Source organism: Rhamphochromis longiceps, linkage group LG5 (assembly GCF_057381845.1).
Source record: "Rhamphochromis longiceps isolate RC_006_pf linkage group LG5, R_longiceps_female_GT1.1, whole genome shotgun sequence".
Classification (NCBI taxonomy): Eukaryota; Metazoa; Chordata; class Actinopteri; order Cichliformes; family Cichlidae; genus Rhamphochromis; species Rhamphochromis longiceps.
In genome coordinates, this window is record NC_140561.1 from 31398789 (window position 1) to 31426647 (window position 27859).

General features: G+C 40.7%; 1 protein-coding gene across 5 annotated transcripts in view; it reads left to right on the forward strand.

The window, feature by feature from the left end:
* LOC146670329 (plasma membrane calcium-transporting ATPase 1-like) overlaps positions 1–27859 on the forward strand; it is a 134251-nt gene that overhangs the window by 75901 nt on the left and 30491 nt on the right. For all 5 annotated transcript variants that reach the window (XM_085407183.1, XM_085407181.1, XM_085407184.1 and 2 more), the window contains 10 exons: positions 5210–5407; positions 8079–8336; positions 8535–8660; positions 9056–9181; positions 14066–14101; positions 19518–19691; positions 23184–23398; positions 23505–23747; positions 25371–25612; positions 25723–25960. In XM_085407183.1, coding sequence (XP_085263309.1) covers positions 5210–5407; positions 8079–8336; positions 8535–8660; positions 9056–9181; positions 14066–14101; positions 19518–19691; positions 23184–23398; positions 23505–23747; positions 25371–25612; positions 25723–25960 — 1856 coding nt within the window. The remainder of the gene's footprint in view (positions 1–5209; positions 5408–8078; positions 8337–8534; positions 8661–9055; positions 9182–14065; positions 14102–19517; positions 19692–23183; positions 23399–23504; positions 23748–25370; positions 25613–25722; positions 25961–27859) is intronic.

The window sequence follows — 27859 nt, forward strand, 5'->3', positions numbered from 1 at the left end:
AAATAATCATGGTCCATAAATAAAAGAAAACAATGTTGTTTTTGTGCATAACAAAAAGCTCACAATTGTGCAGTCAAAATGTAAACTAATAGACGCTGAGCATAATAACAAAGAGACAGATTTCACAGCTGCACCACGTCTCTGAACAGGTGCCATTTGTGGTCCTTATACACACACAGTACGGTAATATTACGTTGAAGCACAGTACTATCACTCTGCGAGGCTCCTCCCCGGTAGCCGTAATCCTCCAAGACAATCCATCAAGCGGTGCAGCTCCGTAGCTTAGCAAAGTCATATTAAAACATTTTTTGACAGATTGCTGAGCGCTGTGTACCACATAAAATCGGTTCGCGGTCAGTAAGCACAACCAGAATTCATACATAAGGCGCACTGTCAAGTTTTGAGAAAATGAAAGGATTTTAGGCCGTGCAGCCCCTCCGGGCTGCATGTCGTTAGCGCGGTTAGCTCGTTAGCGCGGTTAGCTCGCTAACACGTTGACGCCGTCCAGCCCCACGCACGGTAACTCGCTAACGGAGATTTTCCGCTTTCGTCTTGTCATTGCCTGCAGGTGAAGCTATGGGGGAGGCGGAGTTGTGTTCAGTGAAGGAGAGGCAAGGCCGAGTAACGTTGCGTAGAGACAAAAGTGGACGAAAGAGAGGCAAACCTGCGGCTCCACGAGTATAATTATAACGTAACATAGACTATATCGATATAAACGATATTGTCACATCTTATATCTCGTATGAAAATATATCGATATTTTTAAAAAAACTCGATATATCGCCCAGCCCTAGTACCGAAGCTGATGGAGATTTAAAAAAAGGGTGATTTTGAACCGTGAATTATGCAAAGCGTGAGTCCAATGATAACAATTTACAATTTGTTAGCATTAATATTAACTCATTCATTGCTATTGACGTCTATAGCCGTCAATTGCAGTGAATGAGTCAATGGGTTTAACTCATTCACTGCCAGCCATTGGCAGTGAATGAGTTAATATTCAAATATTTTTTTAATTGTCAAAGTTTATGTTTTCAGATCAGCTTACTTGATTCAGAATTAGCTCATGCTATTTAAGGTATGATAGTATAAAGTCAGCTCACTTAGTTGATTCACTACCAGATCGCAGTCATTCTCTGACCTGTTGGAAACGATGAGTTTAGCTACAGATACTTGTACTGTCAGTGGGCTCAGGAGCATCCACTGTCTGTGGGACAGCCAGTGTCTGCTGATAGATTTTTGAGACACAGAGTGAAAATGTGATATATTTAACATCCACACACAGATTCACTTCTACGCACATCCCCTACTTTGTGTCTTTGCATAGGTTTTGATTGGGTTTGGTGTGAATATGCCGTAGGATCACCTTACTTTAATTTTCTTTAATCACATTTCACCTCTACTGTCTTAAGCCGCCTCACATCTCATTGATCTCACTGAACTTATTTAATCTCAACTTGTCTCTTCTTATCTCTCGTTGTGTCCTTTCTCCTTATTTTATTCCGTCTAACCTTATATCATTACACCATCCACACCCCATCTCTTCTTCACTCACCTTATTTGCCCTCCTCTCATCTCTCCTTTACCACATCTAATCTCTCACCTTATCTCGGTCAGCCTTGATGTGGAATATTTCTGCCGCTGAAGCTGTCCAATTAAGATTAGATGGCATGAAACTAGTACATCTGTGTGTGCTGTGTGTAGGCAAACCCTCAAAATGGCAGAAGCTAGTGTCTCATAGTTTCACCTCATTACTGCATCCAAAGAGGAGTGTGACAGACGGGGGAGAATTCACGAGGAGGAGAGGAGGAACTCTTTTTTTTCGGTCCGTCTGGACAGCATCATCAGAGAGAGCGAGAATAAGAGTCCGTTATTAAAACATGTGACGGCAGAGACATGGCTGAGCTCATGTTCATGCTGACTTGGAGGCTGTCTTCATGAGAGATCCTGGCAGTGGGGTCTGTTAACATTCAGATCACGTTCCACTGCATACCTCCCGATTTCTCTAAGAATCCCCAGCAGCCATGTTGGTGCCCGCGTGACCATGAGGAGGACGTCTTTGATGATCAGACTTTAGTGGAAAAATACATAATTAAACAAGTGGTTACACTATTTTTCCATTCAGTTGTATGTGTGTGTCATTAAAGTTGCAGCAAACACCAGTTAAAGTTAACGAGAACACGTGATTTTAAAGAGCTAACTGTTGAGATTCTTCCGGTGAATGAAAATCAATACAGAAACAAGCTGCTGATTATCCATTTTTAATTAGCAAACTGCAGTTGGTGTTTTTAAAATCTAATTTAAGCCCAGTTTCAATAAAACCACAAGTAAGGAGCTCTGAAGATGGATGAAGCCCTGGTGTCTCCGTCTTTCTGAGCATCTGGGTCGACTGGGAAATCTTTTTGTTTGTACTATCTTTATATGGAGAATGAATGAGCAGCGAGATATGAGCCACGGCTGGAAAATGACAGTCACAGTTCTGGAATCAATAACTCAGTGATATTGTTTGTTCCTCGGTAAGCAGAGGTTTGGGAGCAATCTCTGCAGAGTGATAAGAGGAGAAACATTGCCATTTTTCAATTCGGTGAACTCATTGATTAGTTGGAGAAATCCAGTGACTGACATTAGCAGAAATTTGATGCAACTCTGCTAGAAGGGATGCTTCCACAAAAATAGCAAACACCATCTGCAAGTTCTAATGGTGTGTTTAAGGAAAGTGTTTTACTCTTAAACAATAAGGTTAAGTAAGGTGAGGTTTGACTGCAGTTACAGAAGGTGTTTTCAGACTGTTTTGAGGGGAACGTTATGAAAAGTCCTTCTAGAAAACAGTGCTGAATAAACATTTACACTGCAACATAGAGCAAATGTTCCTGTAAAGCAAGATGACATTCCTTGTACATTCCTCCGCCTCTGACTGCCACCCATTACAAGCGGCAACAATGGGTTTCCTTCTCCCTTAGAGATGGGGTGTGGAGCCATTCGAGAGGGCCTCGGCGTGCAGCTGCTGCTCCTCCACATCAAAAGGAGCCAGTTGAGGTGATTCAGACATTTGACTAGGAGGCCTCCAGGATGGCTTCTAGGTGAGGTATTCTGAGCCTGTCTTACCGGAAGAAAGCCCCGGGGTAGACCCAGGACTCTTTGGAGAGATTTAACAAGTTCAGTCAGTATTATCCTTCGCTCTCATTGGTAGTTGTTTCAGGTGCTAATCTCAAAATTTGCTGAAATTTGTGGACCTTTAATGGTCTGGTCAGTCTCTTCCTGTTGGAACGCCCCTTTAGACACAAAAACCCAGCCACTTTAGTCCACCAGTAGTTTTTTCACCTTAAACTGGTTGAATGGTAAATGGCCTGTATTTGTATAGCGCTTTACTAGTCCCTAAGGACCCCAAAGCGCTTTACACATCCAGTCATCCACCCATTCACACACACTGATGATGGCAAACTACATCTTAGCTACAGCCACCCTGGGGCGCACTGACAGAGGCGAGGCTGCCAGACACCGGCGCCACCAGGCCCTCTGACCACCACCAGTAGACAACGGGTCTTGCCCAAGGACACAACGACCGAGACTGTAACTTGTGTTTGCGTGCTCTCCCTGTCAGGTTAATTGATGATTCTAGACATGCGGTTGACTGCCAACTTATCCACAGTCTGCTGCCTCTTGCCCAGTGTCGGCTGGGACAGGCTCCAGCTTTAGTTTAAGGTTTTGATAAGCCTTAAATCATGATTGCTGCAGTATAAAATGTGTATCATCTGTCAATTTGTTCATTTAGATTTCAAATTTGATTAGCGGGATGGTTCATTAGTTTCCTGTGAGCGACTGGGCTGGTCTGAACGGGTGGTGCTGTGTTGACGTGGAGCAGATTGGCTCTGGTGGAGCAGCAGATTGCGTGTTCAGCGGGAGGGGAACTTGGGTCAGTTCAGGCTGCTTTGGTTTCATCGCTGCCGCACACACACACACACACACACACACACACACACACACACACACACACACACACACACACACACACACACACACACACACACACACACACACACAGTGGAGGCCCCTGACCCGGTGACTGTGATCAACACGAGGGGCCACAGAATAAAGCTGAAGGCTGGCAGGATGACTGCTTTCTTTCTGCTTTCCGCTAATATTTAGGTTTCCTGTGATTTTCAGTTCATCGCCCTCTAAAAGTTAATTACATCATTTCTCTTTGGTTGAACTAATTGCAGCCCGTAGACGGTTGTAACTTTGAATGAAGGGTTGTTTTAGAGGTCGCAAGCCACAAAAGTTCAGCCGCTGTTACAAAACAAAGCGAAACAAAAAGAAACGTTCAGGAATCGTCACTGAAACTTATAAAACAACACACCCCATCACAGCTGCTTATAATTCACCCTTGATCAGGGGAATTATTTTTCCAATCTTTGTAGCTGAACCTGAGTGTACCAGATTTCTGACCTTTAGGTCATTTTTTTTGTGGCGGAAATGATGAGTATGTCATTGCAGATGGTTTCTGGGTGGAACAGGTCTGTTTTGGTGAATTGCTCAAATAAGTACTGTGTGTGGAAATGCTGCAGTCTGCAGCAAAAGGGGGCTGATCGTGACTTTCTATTACTAAAGTACATCTTCTGCCCTGTGTGGTGAGTTAACATAATAAAGTTTGAAGACAGGAGTTAGCCTTTGACCCTTATACACAGCTGCTATTGCTGCTGCTGATAAGCTGTGGTGGAAAAAGCATGTCTTGCAGAACAAGATTGTAATAGTTATATTTCAAATTCATTGAGATATTTAGGGCCGGTGAACTTTAGCACTATAAACAGCATTGCTCTAACTAAATATTAACACAGCAACACACTTCAGTCTGACTGCAACACTCATTCACCTGCAACACAGGTACACACAGAGAGACGTCACAGAAATACTGAAAACGGAGTAAAGGTATATCTCTGCACAGTTCTTTAAAATATTAAATAATTTCAGTTAACAGAAATAAAATAAAACCCAAGCCTTAAAAAAAAAGTGCAAAAACTAAAATAAATTGATATAGAAAAGTCCTTGTTCTTTGTAACTGTGTCTGTATGTCTGCACTCTTTGTCATGTTGCTGGATTCATTTGACATTTCTCCAAGTTTCCATCCACATGTCAGAATAATTACTGTTTTACTAAAGAACAATAACTAATGTTGATGTCAATATTCATGACCTTTCGGTTGTGTCTGCAGGTCTGTCTGGTAACCCTGTCGATTTGGAAAAACGTCACACGGCATTTGGACAGAACTTTATCCCCCCAAAGAAGCCCAAGACATTCCTGCAGCTGGTGTGGGAAGCTCTGCAGGACGTCACGCTTATCATTCTGGAAATCGCTGCAATCATCTCACTGGGTCTGTCTTTCTACCATCCACCTGGCGGTGACAGTGAAGGTCAGTGTAGATCGTCGTAGACGCTGTGTCTTTACCCATTGCTTTCGGTACACTGAAGACTCAACCTGAGCATTTTAGCTGCTGCCAGCTGGTGGTTTTTCAGAGCCAGAGATGAACATATATGGAGAGGTGGCAGTGCTAAGTTATCAGTATACCAAGCTGCACACATAGACATAACAAAGAGGGTTGTTTCTCCAGTGGAGTTTTCCTTCCCACTGTCGCCAAGCGCTTGTTTGCAGCGTGTCGTCTGGTTTTTGGAGTTTTTCTCTGGATAATTTTATTATTTTAAACGAATTAAGTTAAATTAATTAAGAAATGAAATAACTGCTAAGACAAAACTACCCGTGGCTTAAAATAGAGGGAACTCCAACATTAACCAAAGCAAGTGAAGCTAACTTGGAGGAGAAAACCACCGTTTTATTAGACTCCCAGGAAGAGAAATCATTTCCTTTGTGAGGTGGAAGGCAACATGGGTTAAACACCTGAAAAAGGCAAGCCCAGCAATCAGGTGACTGGCTGGGTTGGTCACAGCTGAATGGGTGTCATGCACAGATGCAGATTAATTAGAGCACTGTTATAAAATACTAGAACTTGATGTGGACACTCAAGTTTGTGAACTCTTGTGAAAGAAGGCGACATGGGAGTTTCAAATGAATACCATACATGTATCTACTAAGGGGCTGACGGGTAGCACCAGCGGCCACCTGTATTTTTTTTCTATATCCATGTTGTTTATTTTAATTACATGCTTTTATCAGGTATGTTTTTCTGGGTAAATTATAAGTGGATTTATTTACTTTCATTTTTACGTAATCCACTTTTATAAAACAAGAAATCTGATCATTGATTTGTTTAAAAATGTCAGTAGTTACTGGGCTAGTTTCCATTACTGTCAATTTTTGCATTAAAATGAAGTAAGAAAATAAAGTGGTGCAGAAAACAAACATCTAAACGTGACTTTCTTCAAGTGTTTACACGCAGATACGTTTTATGTCATGCAAATAATGAAACAATAATTGTGGCAAGAACTTCATTAGCTCGGTGAGCCTTAATTGAGTTGGCTAAGAGAGGTTAAGAACTGCCATCAGGAATTGTCACTTGATGACAATTCAGAGCCTGATAAATTATCTGAGTCTTTAAGCCTCGTGGTAACACTCACACATTCACGGGCTCCTCTAATCAAGTGAGTGAGAATCTGAAAATGAAGCTGATGCCTACGAAGCAGGGAAGGCTATAAAAGGAAATCAGAGCACTTCCAGCTTGCTGTCTAAAATGTCATTCAGTAGTGGTGGTTGATGGGAGCGCCAGGAATCGAAACAAGATGTCTGCAGAGGAGCAGCAACGGGAATGTTTAGCTGACACAGAAGTGATGCTGCACTGTTTCGCTGCGTGGGGTTCATTCACAATCAGGGCCCACATCAAAGGAAAAACCTCACCTGCTGCTGCGTCACAAAAGTCAGTCTGTGTGGTCAGCAAAGCAGCATTTGGATCAGAGTAACAGCTGCTGTGTGCAGACTGAGATAAAATATGTTTTGTTGGCCTTAATTATCAAAGCTCTGTTTGCTGAAAAAGGGAGCAGTATGTTTGTGGATTGTGAAGATGCTTTGCATGCAAGGGAGTCTAAAAATATCTAGAAACAGGAAATTATCTGCTAGTCACGAATTTCTGAAAGATGACAAATTAGGAGAAGAAACTTTTTCAGCTGATTAAAGGTTAAGGTTTTCCAAGCTGTGATAATCCCATAGGGGTTACTGAAAGCCCAAACCTTTGCACGTCCCACAATTACTGCATCTATTCCAAAAGTAACATGTATTTATTAATTATTATTATTTATTTTCAGTATTCTGATATATGTAGGTAGTTGGTTTATATTTTAATTTATATTATTATTTATATGGGGATGTATATATTATATGTACTGTAAATAAAGTTGTTTAAGTAAAGTTTTTGTTTAGCTTTTGACAGTATTCCTGACTGAAGGATACAGGTCATTTTTGCTTTTTGCTAATTTGAAAGACGGCTGAGCAATTAATTAAATTTTAATGATTTTACAATTATTAAAGCAGGATAACTGAGATACAGTTGTTGTGCAATGTTGTGTTTTGTGCCTTAATAAAAATCCAAAAGAGAAAAAATTATAATGTGATGATGTTATGCCTGAGTGGAGCATATTCCACTGGTCTATGGTTGTCACAGCAATTTAAGAATTCAGATGTGGGTTTTTTGTTGCGTCTCCAAATTCTAAGTAGAAAGTCTGACTTGAGAGAGCATTCAGATGAAAATTGCAACTGGAAACTTGGAATTTCAGGATTCCCACTTTAAATGCACAATACAATACCATATGTCATCTTAACCCTCTCCAGGCAGACGTTGCAGATTTGCAACAGTTAAGACATAACAACCTGATTAACCCACATACATATTTTATGAGGTTTTTTTACTCAGAAGTACCACTGCAGGACTTGGTTGTGCATTAGCAACAAAAAACTTAATTCGGGCTTGAGAGGGTTAAACCCCATCACAGCTTAGAGCTTCTTGCCTTACCTGTTCATTAAATCATTACACAGTCAGCCATTATTGCCTAACCTTTCCAATAAGAGCTCTCCATCTCGCCATCTGTCTTTGCTGTTATGATGGGATTTGATTTCAACATGTCCTCATGTTTTCACAGCATGCGGCGCAACTTCGGGTGGCGTAGAGGACGAGGGCGAGGCCCAGGCTGGCTGGATCGAAGGCGCTGCCATCTTGTTCTCAGTCATCATTGTGGTCCTGGTGACGGCCTTCAACGATTGGTCCAAGGAGAAGCAATTCCGCGGGCTGCAGAGTCGCATCGAGCAAGAACAAAAGTTCACGGTCATCCGCAAAGGTCAGGTCATCCAGATCCCTGTGGCCGAGATCGTGGTTGGAGACATCGCTCAGATCAAATACGGTATGAAACGCAAACATTGTTATTGGTTATTTCATGTGATGTTTAACTGTCAAGCTTTTATGACTACAGCAACAACCTTTGTGGAGCTGCTTTACAATACAAAATTTAAATTTAAAAGGACTCTGTGTAAGATCCTGTTCAAACCCTGTGGCTGATGGGGGAAAAAGATTCTGACCTATCTGATCGATCTGCTTGCAGGAGACCTGCTGCCTGCTGATGGTATCCTGATCCAAGGCAACGACCTGAAGATTGACGAGAGCTCTCTGACAGGAGAATCTGACCAGGTTCGCAAGTCTATGGAGAAAGACCCCATGCTGCTGTCCGGTGAGTGCCTGGAAAACTGTTCTCCTAAAAAAATCAGGTTCACGGTGTTTGACTGAAAGATTGATGTCCTGCTTATAACACAAGAGCTGTCTGAGACCCCGCCAAAGCTAAAATTTCCCATGTATGAATTCAATCCCTTGATTCAGAAGGATATCTGGATGCAGAGTAGGGCTACACAGGAGTGCAAGACTATTTACCTAGAAAAAAAGCAACATAAGTAAAAGCATGTCATTTTAAATATTCAGTAATGCGTCTTAAAATGAGATTAGATGGATAAATAAGTGCTTTGACATTGATTTAAAATGAAAACAAATGACAGTAACACAGTAACAGTTTTAAAAAATAAATAAATAAAGCTTCTTTTTTGACTCGTAGCTTTTTGAATATTTCCTCAGGGACCCACGTGATGGAGGGATCAGGCAGGATGGTGGTGTCAGCTGTCGGCCTCAACTCTCAAACAGGCATCATCTTTACTCTGCTGGGCGCCAGCGAGAACGACGAAGAGAAGAAGGTCAAGAAAAGTAAGACATGAGACAGAGCCTGTCACACATGTCAAGAAACACAACATATGTTGAAGTGTGGAAGGTCATACGAGGACAGTAAGTCTGTGAAGTGTGAGGAAAGTTTGGCTAGAACGACTGTCACCGTGTCAGCTTCTGAATATTTCTGAACAGGCTGATCGGAAATATTTTGCCCGTTTTTATCAGCTGGTGTTGATTTGACGTTTCTCCTGTCGTACCAGCCGACTCTGTCAGCAGGTAGAGTTCATCCAGTCTGAGCTGATAACAGCAGAGCTTTTTGAAGGGTCTGAATGTGATCTGTAAGCTTAATTTAACTTCAATCTAAGCACAAAAACCTTCCATAGTGAATACACGAGACCAAAGATGAGTAATATTGTGATTGTACCGGCCCAAAACAAGTGAAATAAAAGTGACGTCTACAAAGGAGCTCCCACAATCTTACCAAACTTAGCTTATCGTAATTTTAAAGTGGCATGCACACCTTTTTAGTGACCGATTCCAAAGAGTTTGTAAGATTATAGTTCATTTGCTATGACCAGGTAATTAGCTTAAACTGTATATAAAAGATGAATTAGCAAAGTCCTGTTTTGAAGTCTTGAGCTGACCTTTTTTGGTATGACAATCTTGGTGATTACAAACAGGATATGATGTGAGGTGGAGCTGATTCAGAAACATATCGCGATGTCATAGGCTAGAAATGTTAAATGTGCTTCATCAGACAAGTACTGAGGACAAGTACTTCCTAGACGTCTGCAAACAGTCACCTCTTGCTGGACATTTGAAAAATGCTGCACTAGCTGCACTTTTCTGCTCTGTCCTTCTTTTATATACAGTCTATGGTTGTACCCAAAGCTACATTTCAAAGAAATGCATGTGACCATGTATCCTTAAGGGGATAAATGGCTATTATATCCATGGATCATTATAGCCTACTTCATTCTGTAAGTTAAGCAGACAGCCCCAGTCCTTCAAAGGACTCAGTGCTGCCCACTAGATGAATCTCCAGAGTTTGGAGGCTGTTGAGGAGTCAGACATAATTCTCAAAATAGCTTTGCATGATTCAGTTAGAAGATAACGCTTATTGATATTTTAATGGTCCTTGGTGCAGCACCTCAGTTCAAACAAGCTGTTTTAGCTACTCCATCTGATTGGCTGCTCATTGAACAGGTTTGAATAGCGGGTAGGTGGGGCTTCCGTGCTCACAGGTGGAGCTGTGTGCCTGAGGAGACCATATTATATATATCTTCTCTTATTCACATCATACAGATCCAAAAGTAGAAAAAATGAAATCAAGCATTCAGAGCACACTGCAGCCTGAACTTTTGGCTCACAGAAATTACTCAAGGATATACTGACCTCTTTATTTGAAACTTTTGCCATGTTTAATAAGAGAATCCACCATTATGTGACATATGGCAGAAAATATTTTCAAAAAAGCACAATAGGTTCACTTTCAGTCACGTCAAGCTGTCATTTGTAAGTGGATGGTTCATTAAACAGGAAAGTGTGCAGAATGTACTTCTGTACACTAAAAGAAAGGGAGCACTTTAGGGGTTGTTATGCAATGGTTTGCAATTGCCCACTTAAGATCAAATCAAGCTGTATGTGGCCTACGAGCTAAAATGAGCTTGACACCCCAGATGTAAAATTTTAAAAAATACTTGAATTTTTAACATTATTCAGTTGTTATGTTTAAGTGCTTGATGGGAATCTTGATAGGCCATTTAAACTTTTGTTCTCTGTCGTGGGCTTGCAAACAATCTTTGTTAATATTTCAGTAAAGCAACACTTTGAACTGTGATTTCACAAAGACTCAAAGACAGATTGATTGGTCACCTGAGCAAACACCTCATCGTGGTCTCATTTATTCATGTAAATTCATGGCCACAGTACTGAGTAAATTGGCCAGTTACGTAATATCAATTAACTGTGAAACACAGTTGCTTCTTTTATAGAGGGACCCTTCAAAAGCCAACGTCCAGATGATCTTTGTACTATGTCAGAGCAGATGTAAAACAACAGGCTTCTGCAGTCGGTCTCTATTGCTTTTGATTTGCTTGTGATCATGCTAACCCCCTTTTACACATGTATCCTTTTCCTTTAGTTTGTTTTTGTCTTGTCATTTTGTTTTACTGGCTAAAGTTTGAGTTTGTCAGGCATTCATTGTGAACTGGCTGAATGTACCAGCTCAGCGGAGAGAGACGCTCAGGTTTGCATTTCGGCCTCCAGTTTCTGGTTCATAAAAAATACAGACAAACAGACAAAAACAAAATTGGTGCTGGCTTCCTAATGAGGAGAACCACAAAACAGATTCAGCTAAAAGTAAATTCTAAATTTTAAAGAAAAGAGCCTTTACATTTACATCTCATACACAGGCCGTTACTTCCATGTTTACATTGTCAAAGCTTTAATCTTAATCTTAAAATGTGTTACTAATCCTTATGCTGAAACAAAGCACAAACCCTCAGAAAGTCTTTGAAGTGAGAAGTGTCATCACTTTTCAGAACAAGTCCTTGCTTTGATATTTTCAGACTTTTCAAAAGGGATCTTAACTTAAAAAAAAAAAAAGCCCTTATTTTCCAAATTGGAAGTGAATCCTCGCAAAGATAGAAGCGCGCACACAAACACACACACACGGAGGCACTGTCATGAGGTTCTTGTGTTCTTTTAACAGCAGACACACAGCAGACTTCACTGTCACACATGGCTGCATCAATCCGCCGTAAACACGCACACATGCACTGCACACATTCATGCATTCGTGTCAAGTCACAGCCATCAGTTATCTTGCGGGGATAAAAGCCTTCAGTGTTGCAAACGCACACATACACACACATACTCGAACCAGTTCACTCTCGATATCAAGCCACCAACTGAATAACAAAGAGGTGTGTGTGTGTGTGTGTGTGTGTGTGTGTGTGTGTGTGTGTGTGTGTGTGTGTGTGTGTGTGTGCGCGCGTGTTGTTTAGCTCTGACCTTGCCAAAGTTCCTTTCATAATAAAAGCAGACAGCTTAGTTTTACTGCAGCAGGAAGGTAACTTCCTATGAGCAGGAAAACGTACCTGACCTGCACTTCACCTGTGATGTGCTTTATTGTGTCTAATCAGTACATGACACCTCGTTAAGATCAATTTCAGAGACAGCATCAGCCCATGTGTTTAGCTTTTCAGTCATTTTTGGGGTGAATAAAATCCCTTTTAGAGATTCAGCAGTCCAGTTCAGACAGCCCAGTTTCATCCACAGGGCATCAATTAGTGCTGTTTAGTCAAAGCCACTGGAATGGCTCGTTTACACACAAAGTGTCCGTTGGCATGTGTTTGGCATGTGGCATGTGGCATGAATTTGAATTTGAATTTGAATTTGAAGTGTCCGTTGTCATGTGTTCCCTGACACACTGAGTTTTAGCACTAGTGAGAGTGACTGTAACTCTCAAGTCATTATCTTTACATGTGCACGGTTACTTATGATAAAGATGCAGCTTCTAACCCAAACTGCAACGCTTTCCTAAGCCTAAATACTTTTTTGAGGATTAAATCTGAAAAAATAAATAAATAAACAAAAATATACATATCCAGCAAATGAAAGCAAAAGTAAAAAGTCAATAAAAGATTAGAAAAATCAATGCCATACTGCTATCCTCTAAAAGTCTTCTAAAAGGGGACCATTAGGGATATAAAAGGGGAACATTATCTCCAAGACTGCCTTGGCTGGCTCTTCGGGGCACCAACGCCACAGAACATCATGCACATAATGAGGATACACAGACGGCATCTTGGCAGGAAGTGAACGCATTGTTAGTCACATAAAAAAATCAGACCTCAAGAAAATCAGCAGACAAAAATAAAATGATGTTTTGATGCATGTCAGAGCATCTCACAACCACTCTACAAAGGGAGTGCCCTAAAAAACAAAGCTTTCTGTTAACTCTCACTTTCTGCTCAAACAAGGAACGAATTTCAAAATAAAATGTAAACGTGGTCACTGTTTATCACAGCGTCTGCAGCTGTGCTGGCAGCCTTTTGAGGCAGTACTGAAACAAATCAATGCGGTGAACGTGCTAACATAGATTTGATTATTCACATCACACAACCTTCAATAATTGTGTGAAATAATTGAGTCTTAACATTTTTCATTACGTTCCACTTTAAAGTAAAAAAATTTTTAAAAATCCACACTCTGATAAATAAATGACCATAATATCAACTTATTTTTTTATATATATATTTTTATATTTTATAATCTGAAAATAATGCAGCTTACAAGAATGTGTCAGAACAGACCAACATGCAGTCTATTTAACGATGTACATAATGAACAAAAACCTCAGTAAGCTTAGATAAAGTATCATATTAACAATGTTATGTACCATGTGAAGCATCACCTTTTAAAAGAGGCCACAGTGTGCTGGTACAGATGAATTCACACTGCATAAAGTGAAGTGAAATACAGAAGCGAGCACACTAGTGGGTCTTACATGTTATTGTATTGTAATGATCAATAACATGAATTCAGTGTCATTTCAAAAACAGACAGACAACTTCCTGAAAGGTCTACCTTCTCACAATAAATGATAGAAACAGAGTAATGCAGAGCTTCAGGAAAGTACAAATAAATCGATCGCCTGATTACTTTTAAACCACATTTTAAATTTCTGATGAATATTTTTAAAACTTTAGATTTCGTTGGCCATCGGTTCTCCGCAGCGGGAAGTCGTGTGTCTCTCTCCTCTGATTCGTCCATTCCTGCCCACGGCACACACACGACACACACACACCTGTGGGTTTCTATCAGTTTGAACTTTGTGTTGTCCCTCAGTTTGATTTGATCTTATTTTTCCTTTGAGCCATCTTATCAGCATTCCGCCCTCTCTCTCTGTCCGAACAGGTAAAAAACAAGGACCCCCCGAAAATCGCAACAAAGGTAACCCCTCCATTCATCCATCTGTCCCGCTTTGTCCCTCCATCCTCCCTGTTACTCACCCACTCCTCACCCTTCACCCAGCGGCAGGAGGGGAGTGTCCAGTCCATCTCTCTCCCTCTCTCTCTCTTTCTGCTGTATAAAGGGGGACGTTCTCTCGCCTTGCTTTACCTGTCCAAGGGTGCAACTCTCAACCTTCAAGTCTCTAACAGCCGAGTCTGCGGTCGCCCTGTAGAAGTGCATTAATGCCTCAACCCTGAAAGCAGGGCATGTTTTTTGGAAGCACATGATTTATGTTTGGGTGAGAAATCAGCCACAGGGAAATTTTTAAAAATGTGAGTGTAGTGGTTATCTTTGTGTAAATCACGTTTATTTGCAGCACTCAAAACAAAAATAAGACGTGGGTTATACAAGTCATTTATGATCACTTACAGGAAGTTCATTGTCGCACTAGCCAACAGGAACGTGTACCAAAAGTGACATCACACCCATTGGCATGTTTTTGTGGTGACACCTGTTGCTAAGGAGTACACAGAAGCGAGGCCTGCAAGCTTCAGGTGCACGCATACACAAGAGTCAACAAGAAACAGAAGTATATAATGTTAAAAACAACAATCAATTAGTAATCATTCAGATTTACTTAATATATTATGTCTATAAGGAGACACACTAATGGTTAATCGCCTGCAGAAGGCCTGTTATTAAATATTTGCCAGACTAACGAGCTAGGACTTCAAATGATGATTAATTCTTGTTTGGTCAGCAAATCTTTAAATGTCACAAAACATTCAACAGACATTCACACTAAAAAAAAAAAAAAAGTTAAATTGCAGAAACAAGTTAGGCTGTTTTCATAATATTCAAACAAACATGGAAGCACTACTGATTTGTAAATGTTATCAGTGTGCACTTTGCAAACTAACTTATGCAACTGTTGGGATCTTTATCGCTATTTTCTGTTTGAAAGAAAAAGAACAAAACATTGAACGGTTATTACTAATCTCTTAAATGTAAGTCATGTGCTTGCTAAACACCTTTTTTCCCCTCATCAGAGTCTCTCAGTTCACGGTCAGAATTGGGCTGCGAGACCATCAGTGAGGGTTACTAACTCCTAACATACTGCTCTGACCTCTGAGGTGTCCTTGTTTAATGGGTTTAATGACTGTGTGTGAGATTGCTGATGACGTCATTGCGGCAACCTCCAAAATCAGCCAAATGCCCTCCATGTCCTGGGTGTTCCAGCACATGGCCAGCTTCCTCTGCAAGCTGTCTCAGCAAACACACACACACACATTTAAACGCACACACCGACACACTCCCCTCATCCAGACCTCCCATGGTTAAAGCATCTGCTGCAGACAGAATGCTTCTTCATGTACAGAGAAAGACGCACACACAGCTTTTGGATGCTCATCACTGTTTTTCACACGGAAATTATAGTCAGTGCTGCAGTCACAGCCGACCTCCGCTGAAAAACACAAGCTGGACAACATTTCTAGGAACATCTTTGCTCATTTTTATGAACCTTAAAGCCCTGAATGCATTTGTCACCACCTTTTTTAGCTCCAAGTTTTGCAGCACATTAACTACGTGAAATAGCCCCAGTTCTCCCATCAGTCATGTTTCCAGCCGCTTATTTTTTCCAACCATAAGTTATGAAATGAACTTCCTGTTTTCTTCAGTGTGACCTGAAAGTAGCAGTGGAGCCATAAAGTCATATGGAAAGTTTTTACTGAGGTCAGAGTGCGAGGAAGCGGAGTGTTGTTTTCTTCTAGACAACCTAAAGTCTTATTGCAACCAGAGGAGGCACACCCTACTGGCCATTAAGAGTAATGCATGTTTGATGCACTTAGGCACTATTTAGACTGGTCAGCTGCTACCATCTTTTATACTGTCTATGGTGGTGACACCCTATACTGCAGGTGTCTTGGGAGGTGCAGATTCCACAAATGGGCTGACAAAGGTGTCTAACCCTTGTCTTTTGATTAAGTATCCCATTGCACGTTTTTTAAAAAGCCCAAGGTCACATCTCATAATAGCTTGTTTCTAGTTTAAAACCTAAAGATTTAATTTTTAATATAGTTTATTTATCATTTATTTAATGATTGCTTTTCCTTTTTTTTTTTACCCTTTGTATCACAACACTTCCTGCAGATGTTTCACTTTAATATCATGTGGGTGTTTGTCCCTTGAGTGGTTGGAAAGCTTTTAATGTGAAACATCTGTGCAGGAAGTGCAGCAGCAAAAGAAGGATCTGAGAATCTGATGTTTCACCTTTAAAATACCCCACAGTTTGTTTGTTTTTTAAATCACATTTTAACATGCTGTGGTCAATGTAAGCTTCTCTTGGCAGTATTGAGGGAAAACAGACATGGCCGGGGGGGTTTGCGGGTGGGGGCGCTGAAGCGAGGATGTGGGAGTTGCACCCTTGCAGTATCAGTGGGCTGTGGGCTGTCGTCTGTTCTGTTTGTGTATTATCCTCAGTTTGTTTTCTTTTTCCCTTTTGACTCCTCTCATTTCTCTCACTGTTGCCTCCTCGCAGGGCGTTGCTCAGGACTTCATGTTGTCTTGTAGGCACTGTTTGATTCTCTCCTCTGTTCCTTTTTGTCTTGCTGAAGTCTCCTGCAGCCTCCATAGCTCTGCAGCCTCCACTACCTCCTCCTGTCTCTCTCTGTCGTGGTTCTGCATCGCTGTTGTTTTTCATTTTTTTTGGGGTGATCCTTTGAGTTCATCTTCTGTTTGTTGACTTGCTTTACTTTTTGATTGTCAGACACCCCCTCCCCTCTGCTCGCCGTGCGTTCTCCCATGGTTCAGTGCTGCGCCTGTTTACACTTCTGTGGTTGGTCAGTGGGTCTCAGTCCTGTTCGTGTGAAGCTGTGTCAGTTAGTTCTATGTTGTGGCTTGTCTTCAGAGTGGACTATGTGCATAAGGCTCCGCAGCTTCCCGGTTTAACACCGACCCATCCCCACATCCAGAATGTTAAATGTCTTGTTGAGGTCGTGCTGTTGTGAAATTACTTCCCTTCTGGAAATAATCTGTGTCGGAGGTTTCTCATTAACAACCTGATGAAACTCAGAGCAAGGTGGTGGTACTGAGGAGTGGATAAAAGTGGTCAGACAAAAAACATGTTAGGGCGACACTCCTGGCTTTGTTGAGCATGCAAATTCTTTCATTTTACCCAGGTTAGAAGGCAATATAGCCGTTAAAGACAAGGAGCCTCATGCAGGGACTTTTTTAATGTTTCTATCTTAAATCTTCAGTTTTTTTGTTAGATTGAGCTCAGATTCTCACTATATACATACAACACATTTCAAACATCATCTTTTCTCACCAGCTAATACCAGGATTTATGTCAGTCAGTCATAAGAATTTCAAAGTTAATCTGCATAAACAAAAAAGGAAAAAAAGACTGTTGCAGGTTTCTACAGATGAGACCAAAATGGAGATGTTTGGCTGTGAATCACAGCGCCACATTTGGACAGATCAGCACAAACACCTCATACCAACTGTCAGCACAGTGGTGGAGGGCTGAGGATTTGTTTTTCTCAGATACCTTGCAGTCCCTGGGTCGACTGTGAACTCCAAAGTTAAATCTGAGGCAATCAGTCTGACAGCTAAAGCTTGACCAGTAAATTTACAACAGAATGGCTGAAAAAGGAAAAACTCAGGTTGCCGCAATGATCCAATCAAAGTCCAGACTTTAACCTGACTGAAAAATACTTAAGAGACGTGTATAAATACATGATCCCAAACATCAACTTCAGTTCATAAACTGAATAAGTGCATAAACTGAAACAACATTTTAAAGAAGAGTGGGCAAAAATTACTCCACAATGATGTGAGAAGCTGATAAAGTCACACAGTGAAATGCTAAAGCTGCTGGGTTATAGGGTGTACTTCACAGGACTGCGCAAACTGACTGTATATTTGACAGAAAAAAGGAAAAACAGAATCAATTCCCTTAAAAACATTTAAATCGGTTCTTGCTTGAGGCTCAGTATCTCAGTTTGATTTAATTCAGTTTCTTTTAAACTTATTGCTGAAACTTTCTGCAAAAGTGAAGCAAAACTGGACAACATGGTTTTACTCCTCATTCCAGTTCACGTTATTATTATTGGATTGTTTTTTGTTTTGTTTTTTCCTTTGGTTCATTCCATTGAATATTTTTTTTAACTAAAATTCAGAATTTGAATAAATGTTATGTTTTCACAGCAGTAGAGCTATAACCTTAGCAATACAAGAGTACTTGTTACTTTCTGGTCATCTGTCTAACTTGCTTTATATCCACGATTTGTTGGAAATGTTGGTTCCATATTTGATGTTGAAATGTTTACCAGCAGTCAGTCTGAATAGCTTTAATGATGTAAATTTGAGTAATTTTGCCCCAGTTTGTTGACCCAGCAGAGCATTTCCAGTATTTAATTGTGAATAACATGACATGGAAATGAAGGAATTTTCAGATAAAATCATCCAGTCAGAGTTGTCAGCTCAGTCGTTCATGAGGACAAATATCAAACCTCAGTGTGTGAGATTAGAGAAGCTCTGTTTTGTTTTCGTTCATCACCTGCTCATATTTCTTTGGTATGGAAATACGACAAACAGCGGATAGAGCGAGCGGAGCTGAATGCGCTGTGAGCAGAGATCAAACAGATCACAAACTCTCCACATACATTACTACAGTCCAAACAGGATCACAGCTGATGAAGTGAAATGCAAATACACAGTTTGTTTATGCAAATGCAGAGCAGAGCCGTCGAGCAGGACGCGAAGCTAGACTGCACATCAGACTTCAGATCTCAAACTCGGAGCTCTGATGTCAAACAAACTGTATGTGTGCGTGATTGTGCGTGTGATTGTGTGTGATTGACAGCCCCGTGTTAAATCCTCACTGTTGTATCTGCTGTTTTCTGTTCTGTCTGCTGCACTTCATTATGAACTGCTGCACCCAACTCGTCTGTGACACTCTGAAAGCTACCTGGACCTTTTTATCATGAATGTTGTGTGATCATAAAACGATGAAATGCTGCTCTCTGCATTCAGCCAAAGGTTCACCATGTAATGATTAGGAGTCAGAGGTGTTTCTGTTTTCTGAGAAAACTCGTCCTGTCGTTTTTCAGCTTTCCCTCAGACTGATTCTGTAACGTTTTCTCTGCCTCTCTTCCTTCATCCCCTAACCACTCCTGAACCTTGCATCCTCATTGTGTTTTATTTTGTTGCCAATTAAACATCAATTTAATTCATTCAAATTTTATTTTGCTCCCATCCAAAACCTTCCTCCTTTTCCAACTACCATCAATTTTCTCCATTATTCTGTCTGTCCTCATCTGTCTTTACTCACCACCTCGAACCCTACTTCCTTCCTTCTGTCATTCCCCGTAAAACCTTCCGCTTCCTCCTTTTACCGCCTCCATCCTAACAGCCAAGACCCAGGATGGCATTGCTCTGGAGATACAGCCTTTGAAGAGTGAAGAGGCCGCTGAGTCTGAGGAGAAGGAAGAGGTCAAACCAGTGAAAAAGGTCAATGTTACCAAGAAGGAGAAGTCTGTGCTTCAGGGAAAACTGACCAGACTAGCTGTGCAGATTGGGAAGGCTGGTGAGTAGCTCACACACACGCACACACACGAACAATCTTAACCTAGCTTAGAACAAAGGCTGGCGGTTGAGGGGAATCTGCTGGTCTAGCTTCAACCTGGGGTAGAGTATTTTTATTTTTTTAAATTCACTTTCCAAAAACGTAAAAGTCGAGTCAGCACAGTTTTGTAGACCACATTTAAAGAGACATGCCAAAATGAATGAAGCTAATAGTTTTGTAAAAGATTTTGAGGTTTAACTTTAACTGATTATTAAGAATACTTTAACAGCCACAAATGAATGTCAGTAATTTGAGTTTTTAAACTACTGTGAAACTCTGATGGGACCTCTCTCCTTCGTCTTCTTTTTTTTTTTTATGCTGGGAGCCTACAACAGGGATACTCGCGCTGCTTTGTCTGAGGACCACTTTTGCACAATCACTGGAGACCAGAGGCTGGTTAATAAACATTAAACAAGCAAACAATCTCCTCCACACAAGTGTTAGCATTACTGTAATTTAATTCACACTGATTATGTGTTTATCAGACCCTGATGAAAGCTTACAGTTGATATGCAGTGGTCTGTTTTGTTTTTTTTTTGCCATTTAGAAGAATAAACTTAAAGTGTTACTTCGCCAGGAAGACAAAGTGTTGTGGTAGTTTTCTGTATTCACATAATATTTAACATTTTCCTATATTTTCCTTATTTCTTATCTATATTAACTTGAATACCCGCCCAGAATGACAAGTCATTCATTTTACCATATTTGGAAGCAGCTGCTGCTGCTGCTGCGTTTTAGCTGCAGTTGATTGAATTGGTTACTTTTGAAGGACTCTGTACAGCATTAAACATAGCTGGAACCCCTTCAGTAGATTTTATTTAGTGAATTATAAAATGTCTGTGGGCCAGCCAACGTCCTGTGGCAATCCTGAGTTGGTTCCTGAGTCATACGTTAAGTATTACTGCTCTGCCTCTGAATGATGGTGTTAAATAAAAATGTAAGAGATTGCCAGAGTTATTAAATCAGCTCTGTTGCCAAAAGAGTTCAGAGTGCCCTGAGCTAAGTAAACATTGTGATCATGTCTGACGGCATCGCCTTGCCAGCCTCTGTGAAGGCTAGTTAATGTTATCAGTATATTACAGCTATAAGCGGTGAGTCTCCAGCTGCAGTTCAGCGCAGTCACAATACCAAAGGATGTCAAAACTGATAAATAAAGCATAAAATGTACAGAATCACTAATAAAATGAACTGGCTGTTTTATTATGTGATCCTACTCATTATTAGGTGCCTGAATTTGACTGTACTGTTAGTTCAACCCAGATATCTACAGGATTGATTCAACATCAGACATATCTGAAGTTATTGGAAAGGCAGTTTTGTCTCTTTTTGATTACACTAAGAGGATCTTTGCAGTTTTATTTCTTTACAGGCTAGTAGATCCTAAACAAGTCTCTTTATTAGATACATAGAAATGAAACTTATGCTGCTACATGACTCTCACAAAGACGACATTTGAGAAAAAGTGTGTCTTGCCCTCTAATAGCACACAAAGTGATCAGGCAGCGCAGGGACGAAGAGGCTGAGGGTCAAAATGCACTCAGTTCTATTGGATGGATGTTTTTTATTGGGGACACGATTCATCCCGGAATTGAAAGCATTTTCTGTGTCATTTCAATTGACCTTAATACACCAAGGGGTTTTCAGGACATCATTACCGAACAGAAATAGAATTTGGGCCAAACACTTTGACTGGAGGTGACTGACAGGAGAGATGAAGTACAGAAACACAAACGGGAATTTTCTGTTACTTCCCCTCACCTGTTTGATATTCAGGATGTTGTCTGGTTACAGGCATCCAGACTTCACTGCCTTATTAAATATCATAGTTTAACCACCTTTCAATTTTTTACAAGCGAGACATATTCAAGTGTTGGCAGTCCGGAATCAGTGCAGTTAGACACCAAAGCGTAAATAGATTAAAGATTAAAGTGTATTTTCTTTTGGTAGTTGACTATAGAAACAGAGACATGGAAAGCAAAGGGGATGACATGCAATCAAAATTATTTTGTAGTAGCATCAGACTGGGGACAGTGTGGTTAAATATTTCCCAAAGGGCTAGATCACAGGGAGAGTTTGCCAGCAGGTCTTCAGCAGGACTGCTCATCAGATCATCTTTAAAAGCACCACAAGAGATCTGAAAAGTGCTGCCACAGCACTGTGAAAAATGCCAGGTTGGTTTTGCTTAAAAAATGCTAATTTAAATAAAAGAAGGTTTTTAATAACTTGAATGTGACTGAATCTGCAGTACTTAATGTGGACAAGTCACGTAAACCTAATAAACTAAGCCATAGTCTCCAAATGTCCTCTGTAATGGACATTTGGTTTTGGTCTATATCTTTTGACTTATTTGAGCTACCCTACTGATGTGCTCAATAGAGGACATTCCGGCCTTTCCAATGAGGCAGGAAATCAGAAAAAAAGATAGTTTAAGTTAAGGATACTTTTTACGTCAGTTCTCAGTGGATTTTTTTTGAGCAAATAATGGGGACTACAATCTGAAAATGCACTAAGATTGACCAACTTTAGAAAGCTGAAGTTGAGCAGCTGTATTTCCATCATGAGTTAAGACACACTGCGTTCCAGGAACGCTGGTTTTATTAACCTTAACAACCTTGAATAGGTTCACTGAACAAGTGTCATTAATCGCTGCAGACACAGTCATGGTGGGCTGTTAATAGCTAAGCCTTTACAGTGTTCTTCAACACACAAATGTCGTCACTCAAATAATGATCACAATGTCATTAAATTAAGCATTTAAAGGTAAACATTAACAGTCCCGTGCACTTGTCACTGCAGACGTGTCTTCTGCTTAGAAAAAAATGTGTAAAAGTATGAAATGTGGACAAGAAGTGCAGATCAGTCAAGTAAGTCAATTTAAAATGTGAGTATAAGTTGCTGAATACAAAATAAGATAATAGGTATTGGATCACCAAGATTATAACATCATACATGACATAAAATGGTTAGAGAAGATAGGCATGCTAACAAAAAAATTAGCCTTTATTTACTAACAGCTGAAAATGGTAAACATAATTCCCAAAGGAGTAAATAAAACAGGAATCCAGATGTCAAACACAGGATTTATGGAAAGACAAGATTATATACAGACAGAGACTGATTACATGAAACAATGGAAAGTAATTAAAGACAGGTAAAACTAATGAGTGCTAGAAAAACAGTTGCAAAGGAGGAAAGAGCCGGAGGTAAAACTGGAACCAGGTACATGAAAAACTTGAAAGTAAACTACAAAATTACATGAAGACAGAGACTAAACAAGTTAGCAGAGATGGAGGAACACAGGAGTCCATAGAAACTGGGAACACAGCAACAAAAGAACAGCCTCAGTCCCAAAGGATTGAAACTGAAGGTTTAAAGATACGTGTTGTAGAAACCTTAAAACCCTTAAAAAAAGCTTACTTGACTTTAATGGAAAACTGCTCTTGTTCCACCCAGGTCTGATCATGTCGGCGGTGACAGTTATCATCCTCATCCTCTACTTTGTGATCGACACCTTTGGGGTCCAGGGTCGGCAGTGGTTAGCTGAGTGCACCCCCATTTACATTCAGTATTTTGTCAAGTTCTTCATCATCGGTGTGACAGTTCTGGTCGTCGCTGTCCCTGAGGGGCTGCCGCTTGCTGTCACCATCTCTCTGGCCTACTCTGTCAAGGTGAGCAGGAGGGAATTATGTAAATTTAACATTAATAGAATCCTCTCAAAATCATGTCAGAGACGCTGAGGTTTTAATGAGTGCACCTTCATCGTCCATCCCTTAGAAAATGATGAAAGACAACAACCTGGTGCGTCACCTTGACGCCTGTGAAACCATGGGCAACGCCACGGCTATCTGCTCCGACAAGACGGGTACTTTGACTATGAATCGGATGACAGTGGTGCAGGCATACATCGGCGATACGCACTACAAGACTGTCCCAGAACCAGATGCTATCAAGCCGGATACTTTGGAAATAATGGTCAACAGCATCTCTATCAACTCAGCGTACACCACCAAGATCCTGGTGAGTCTTTAACTATCACATCGACAAATAGTGACACTCAGGTGTTCCAAATGCAATTATTTGGCTCTGGAGCATCTATAATAATAAACAGAGAATATTCAGTTATTTATGGGCCTAACATTTCATTTATGTTAAAGAAAGAAGCTGTGCTGTGATAAATGCTTTATTAATGGAAGTCTTCACTACGCAAGTTATGAGTATAGACTGACAAGCATATAAACTGCAACATGAGTGCCTGCCTGAGGCAGTAACTATAGTTGGGACAATGTTTCCTGATGATTACACAGGAGAAAAAACATCTAAGCAAAGAACATACCAGAAAAATCTGAGCACAATCTAATGAATGAGATTCAGCATCATCCCTTCTTATATTGAGTGTATATTTATGAGCCAATACAAACTGTTGATCGCATTCTTCACAAACATACAACTTTGCCATACTCTGAAAATTTGGCCTCAGGTGTGCATAAATGTGAGCAGCATTCGCTCCGGGAGCTTTCTGTCCTTCTGTTTATCGTCCACACCCCAAGCAGAAAGTGGTAACGCATTACCTACATACAGTAACCATCTATTTTACAGATCAAAGTACTGTATTCTTATTACAGTATGTAGACTAGTATGTAGTGTTATTAGTGTTTGGTAGTCCATAGTTTTATTATAGCGAGTGTCATCATGACAGAGAAAACAAGAGGTAGTCAGATAATGAAAATATCTCAAAAAAGTAATCTCTGATATATTTTGTATATGTTAGATATAAAGCCTTTTTTTTAATTTCATTTTGATGATTATGGCAATACAGAAATGTCTGGTGTCTGAAAATTATGGTCATTTACACACTGGATGCTTTTCAAGTTACGAATTACAACATCAGTGCGGTGTGGCATGGAGATGATCAGCTTGTGGCACTGCTGAGGTGTCACTGAAGCCCGCAGTGCTTGATATCAGCCTTCAGCTCTTTTTATATTGGACATTCTTCTCCCTGACAATATCCCCGTAGATTCAGAGTAAGTGGAGTTGGCTCGCTTATCAAACAGAGTAAAATTATGGCCAACAAACCGTTTGGTTGCGGTTTTGGCACTGTGTGTAGGTTTTAACTCCTGCTGGAAAAGGAAACTGTCATTTCCATAACGCATGTCCTCACATGGAAGCATGAAGTGCTCTAAAATCTCCTAGTACATCGCTGTGTTCATATTGGACTTGAAACCCAAGCTAACGCTGGCTCATGTCAAGTCAAGAAAAATGAATACTAACATTTTAATTAAAATCATTTATCTGATATAATTTATTATATTAATTTATTAGATATGTGTCACCATGTGTGTTAAGTGATTTTAAATTATAGTATTAAACCTGTTTCATGGCACCAACATGACTGACAGTTACTGTTAACCTGCACATGTACCTGAATTGCAGCTACAGAAGCGTTGTGTTCTTCAGATGGTCTTGTTTTGTGCGTATAGACCCAATGAAATGATTAAAATTTGATTAATTCTGGAGCCCAAGCTTCTCTGATTGAACCAGCAAACATCAAACAAACCTGAACCGCTGGATGTTCCTAGTGACCCGCTTTGCTTGTAACTTTAATCATGTTTAAGCACCTCCAAACTTTTTCTCGCTCCTCAGCCCCCGGAGAAAGAAGGCGGCTTACCTCGCCATGTGGGTAACAAGACTGAATGTGCTCTGCTGGGCCTGGTGCTGGAGCTGAAGAGGGACTACCAGCCAATCAGAGATGAAGTCCCCGAAGAGAAACTCTACAAGGTTTACACCTTTAACTCCTCCCGCAAATCCATGAGCACGGTGCTAAAGAACGCTGACGGAGGCTTCCGGATGTACAGCAAAGGAGCATCAGAGATCATCCTGAGGAAGTAAGAACAAACAGTCTGAGGAAAGATGGCTGCTTGGGTGGACACAGTAACCTTTTTGGTATACCTTTATAATCTCCCTTCACTTCCTCTGATTCTCTCTCATCTCCCAGATGCTCTCGTATCTTGGACGCCCAGGGCCAGCCTCGTGTCTTCAAGCCCAAGGACCGTGACGAGATGGTGCGAAAGGTGATTGAGCCGATGGCGTGCGATGGGCTGAGGACCATCTGTGTGGCCTACAGGGACTTTCCTGCTGAGGCTGGAGAGCCAGACTGGGACGCTGAGAATGACATCCTCAACGAACTGACCTGCATCGCCGTGGTGGGGATCGAAGATCCCGTCAGACCTGAGGTACAGCACCACCGATCAAAATGCTCTCTGTAGTTAACAGCTCATGTTGGCCAATGTGCCGTTAGGTTTCAAAATCAATGATGTTACCTGCTGAAGAATCTTTATACAGCTTATTTATTCTTATCATTTTCACCTTTCCTCTTTGGGCGTGTTTATGGCCAAACATCCCAATCTTTATTTCTGTAGCATTGTTGAAAACACTGTGTTGCAAAGCAGTCATATAAACAAAATATTAAAGTCATAAAAAGAGTTTCCATTCATCGTTTTAATTAGGCTAGAGCTTATCCCAGATGTCATAGGCTGAGGAAAAGACTTCTCCTTGGACAGTTTGCCAGTTCTTTACAGCGCTTACACAGAAAAGCAGACAAGCATTCTTTCACATCTGTGGCTAATTAACAAGCATAAATTAACCCGCATGTTAACATGCATTTTTGAGACTCTGGGAAGACATCAGAGTACATGCAATGTCCTCTGAAAGCCCCGAGCCAATCAGAGGGTTTGAATCAGGAACCTCCTTGCTGTGAGGTAACAGTGCTAACAAATGCACCAACATGCTTTCCATTCCACCATTAGCTCAGAATGTGTGCAGTTAAATATGAAGTTAATGCACATTTCTTGGTCCAAATTACTTCAATTGAATACCACTGTGGTAGCTTAGCATGATTCACAGGTGAAAATAATCCTGATTTATTTTTATACTGGACTGTGGTGCAGCCACCATTCCTCTCATTGGCTGCCCCTCATAAACGGTAACAGGTGGATGGGGCTTCATTGCTGACAGCCAGATCTGTATTAGCTCATAGGCACTACTTGCACATAAACTGACCTTGTTGTTGGAAGAGTATCCATCGCTTTGTGTATATATGACAAAAACATTAGGACAACCATAGAGGGCCCCCTTTACGAAGATATTTAAAGAGGACTGTGCGACTGGCCAGACTGCTACGAAACCCCAAGGTGAATGGTTTCAGCGTAGCCATGTTGGTGTTTTGAAATGTGACAGGGATCTTCTTTTCTGATTCTTAATGTGATCAGCATAATTTGAAGCTAGTCATTGAGACCATAAACTTATCAGGAAACTATACTGAAGTCACAGAGTAAGGGATATGAGGACCATTTTTCCATAGATTTCCATGGCAGCTTCAGTGGTTAGTGGTGGTTAGTATGGAATTGCATGGGCTTACCATTTCACGTCTTATATGGTTTTGACGTTTTTTTGTTCAGATTTGTTTGTGATTCGCTGTTTAGATAAAATCGTGGATCTGTTTTAACCATGCAAAACCGCAGCTCCGAATAAAAAGGCTGAACATAAAACAATGTTCGCTGTTCACCAAAAAGACTTTTCTATTCACGATGTGTCATTTCCTCTTTTGACCTGAAGTGTGGATAACCTAACAGTCAGTGAGAGCAGCGAGGAAGAGACCATGATGTTATTCAACAAGAAACACACTGTAATTATGGATTACATAATTACCATTCAGTCATATGTCACATCCCAGTGCCTTGATAAATATTGTATTTTCATGGGAGATGAATTTACATAATTTCCACTTTGCCTAAAAAAAAGGTAAAAGGACTGATAAGCTGTCTATGCATGCAGACTGACAGATAATCCAGTTGTTTCTACCTCCCGCTGTCCTCCTCCCTATCCTCTCGCTAACAGCTCTGTGCCATTTGTGTGTGTTTTTGTTTCTCACACTTCCAGAAGGTCCCTATTCAAAGACGTTCATAGTGTTGCAATCAGTTGTTCACATGAAAAGCGCCGGAAATAGCTTTGTTGCTTTACTAAACAGCAGTAAGAGGCTGCTGCTTCTGTTGCCTGCAATAATCCAGACTTCACGCAGGGATCAGTAGATCTACGGGATAATCAGAGTTTGTGGTGTGCAGCTTGTTTTTTCT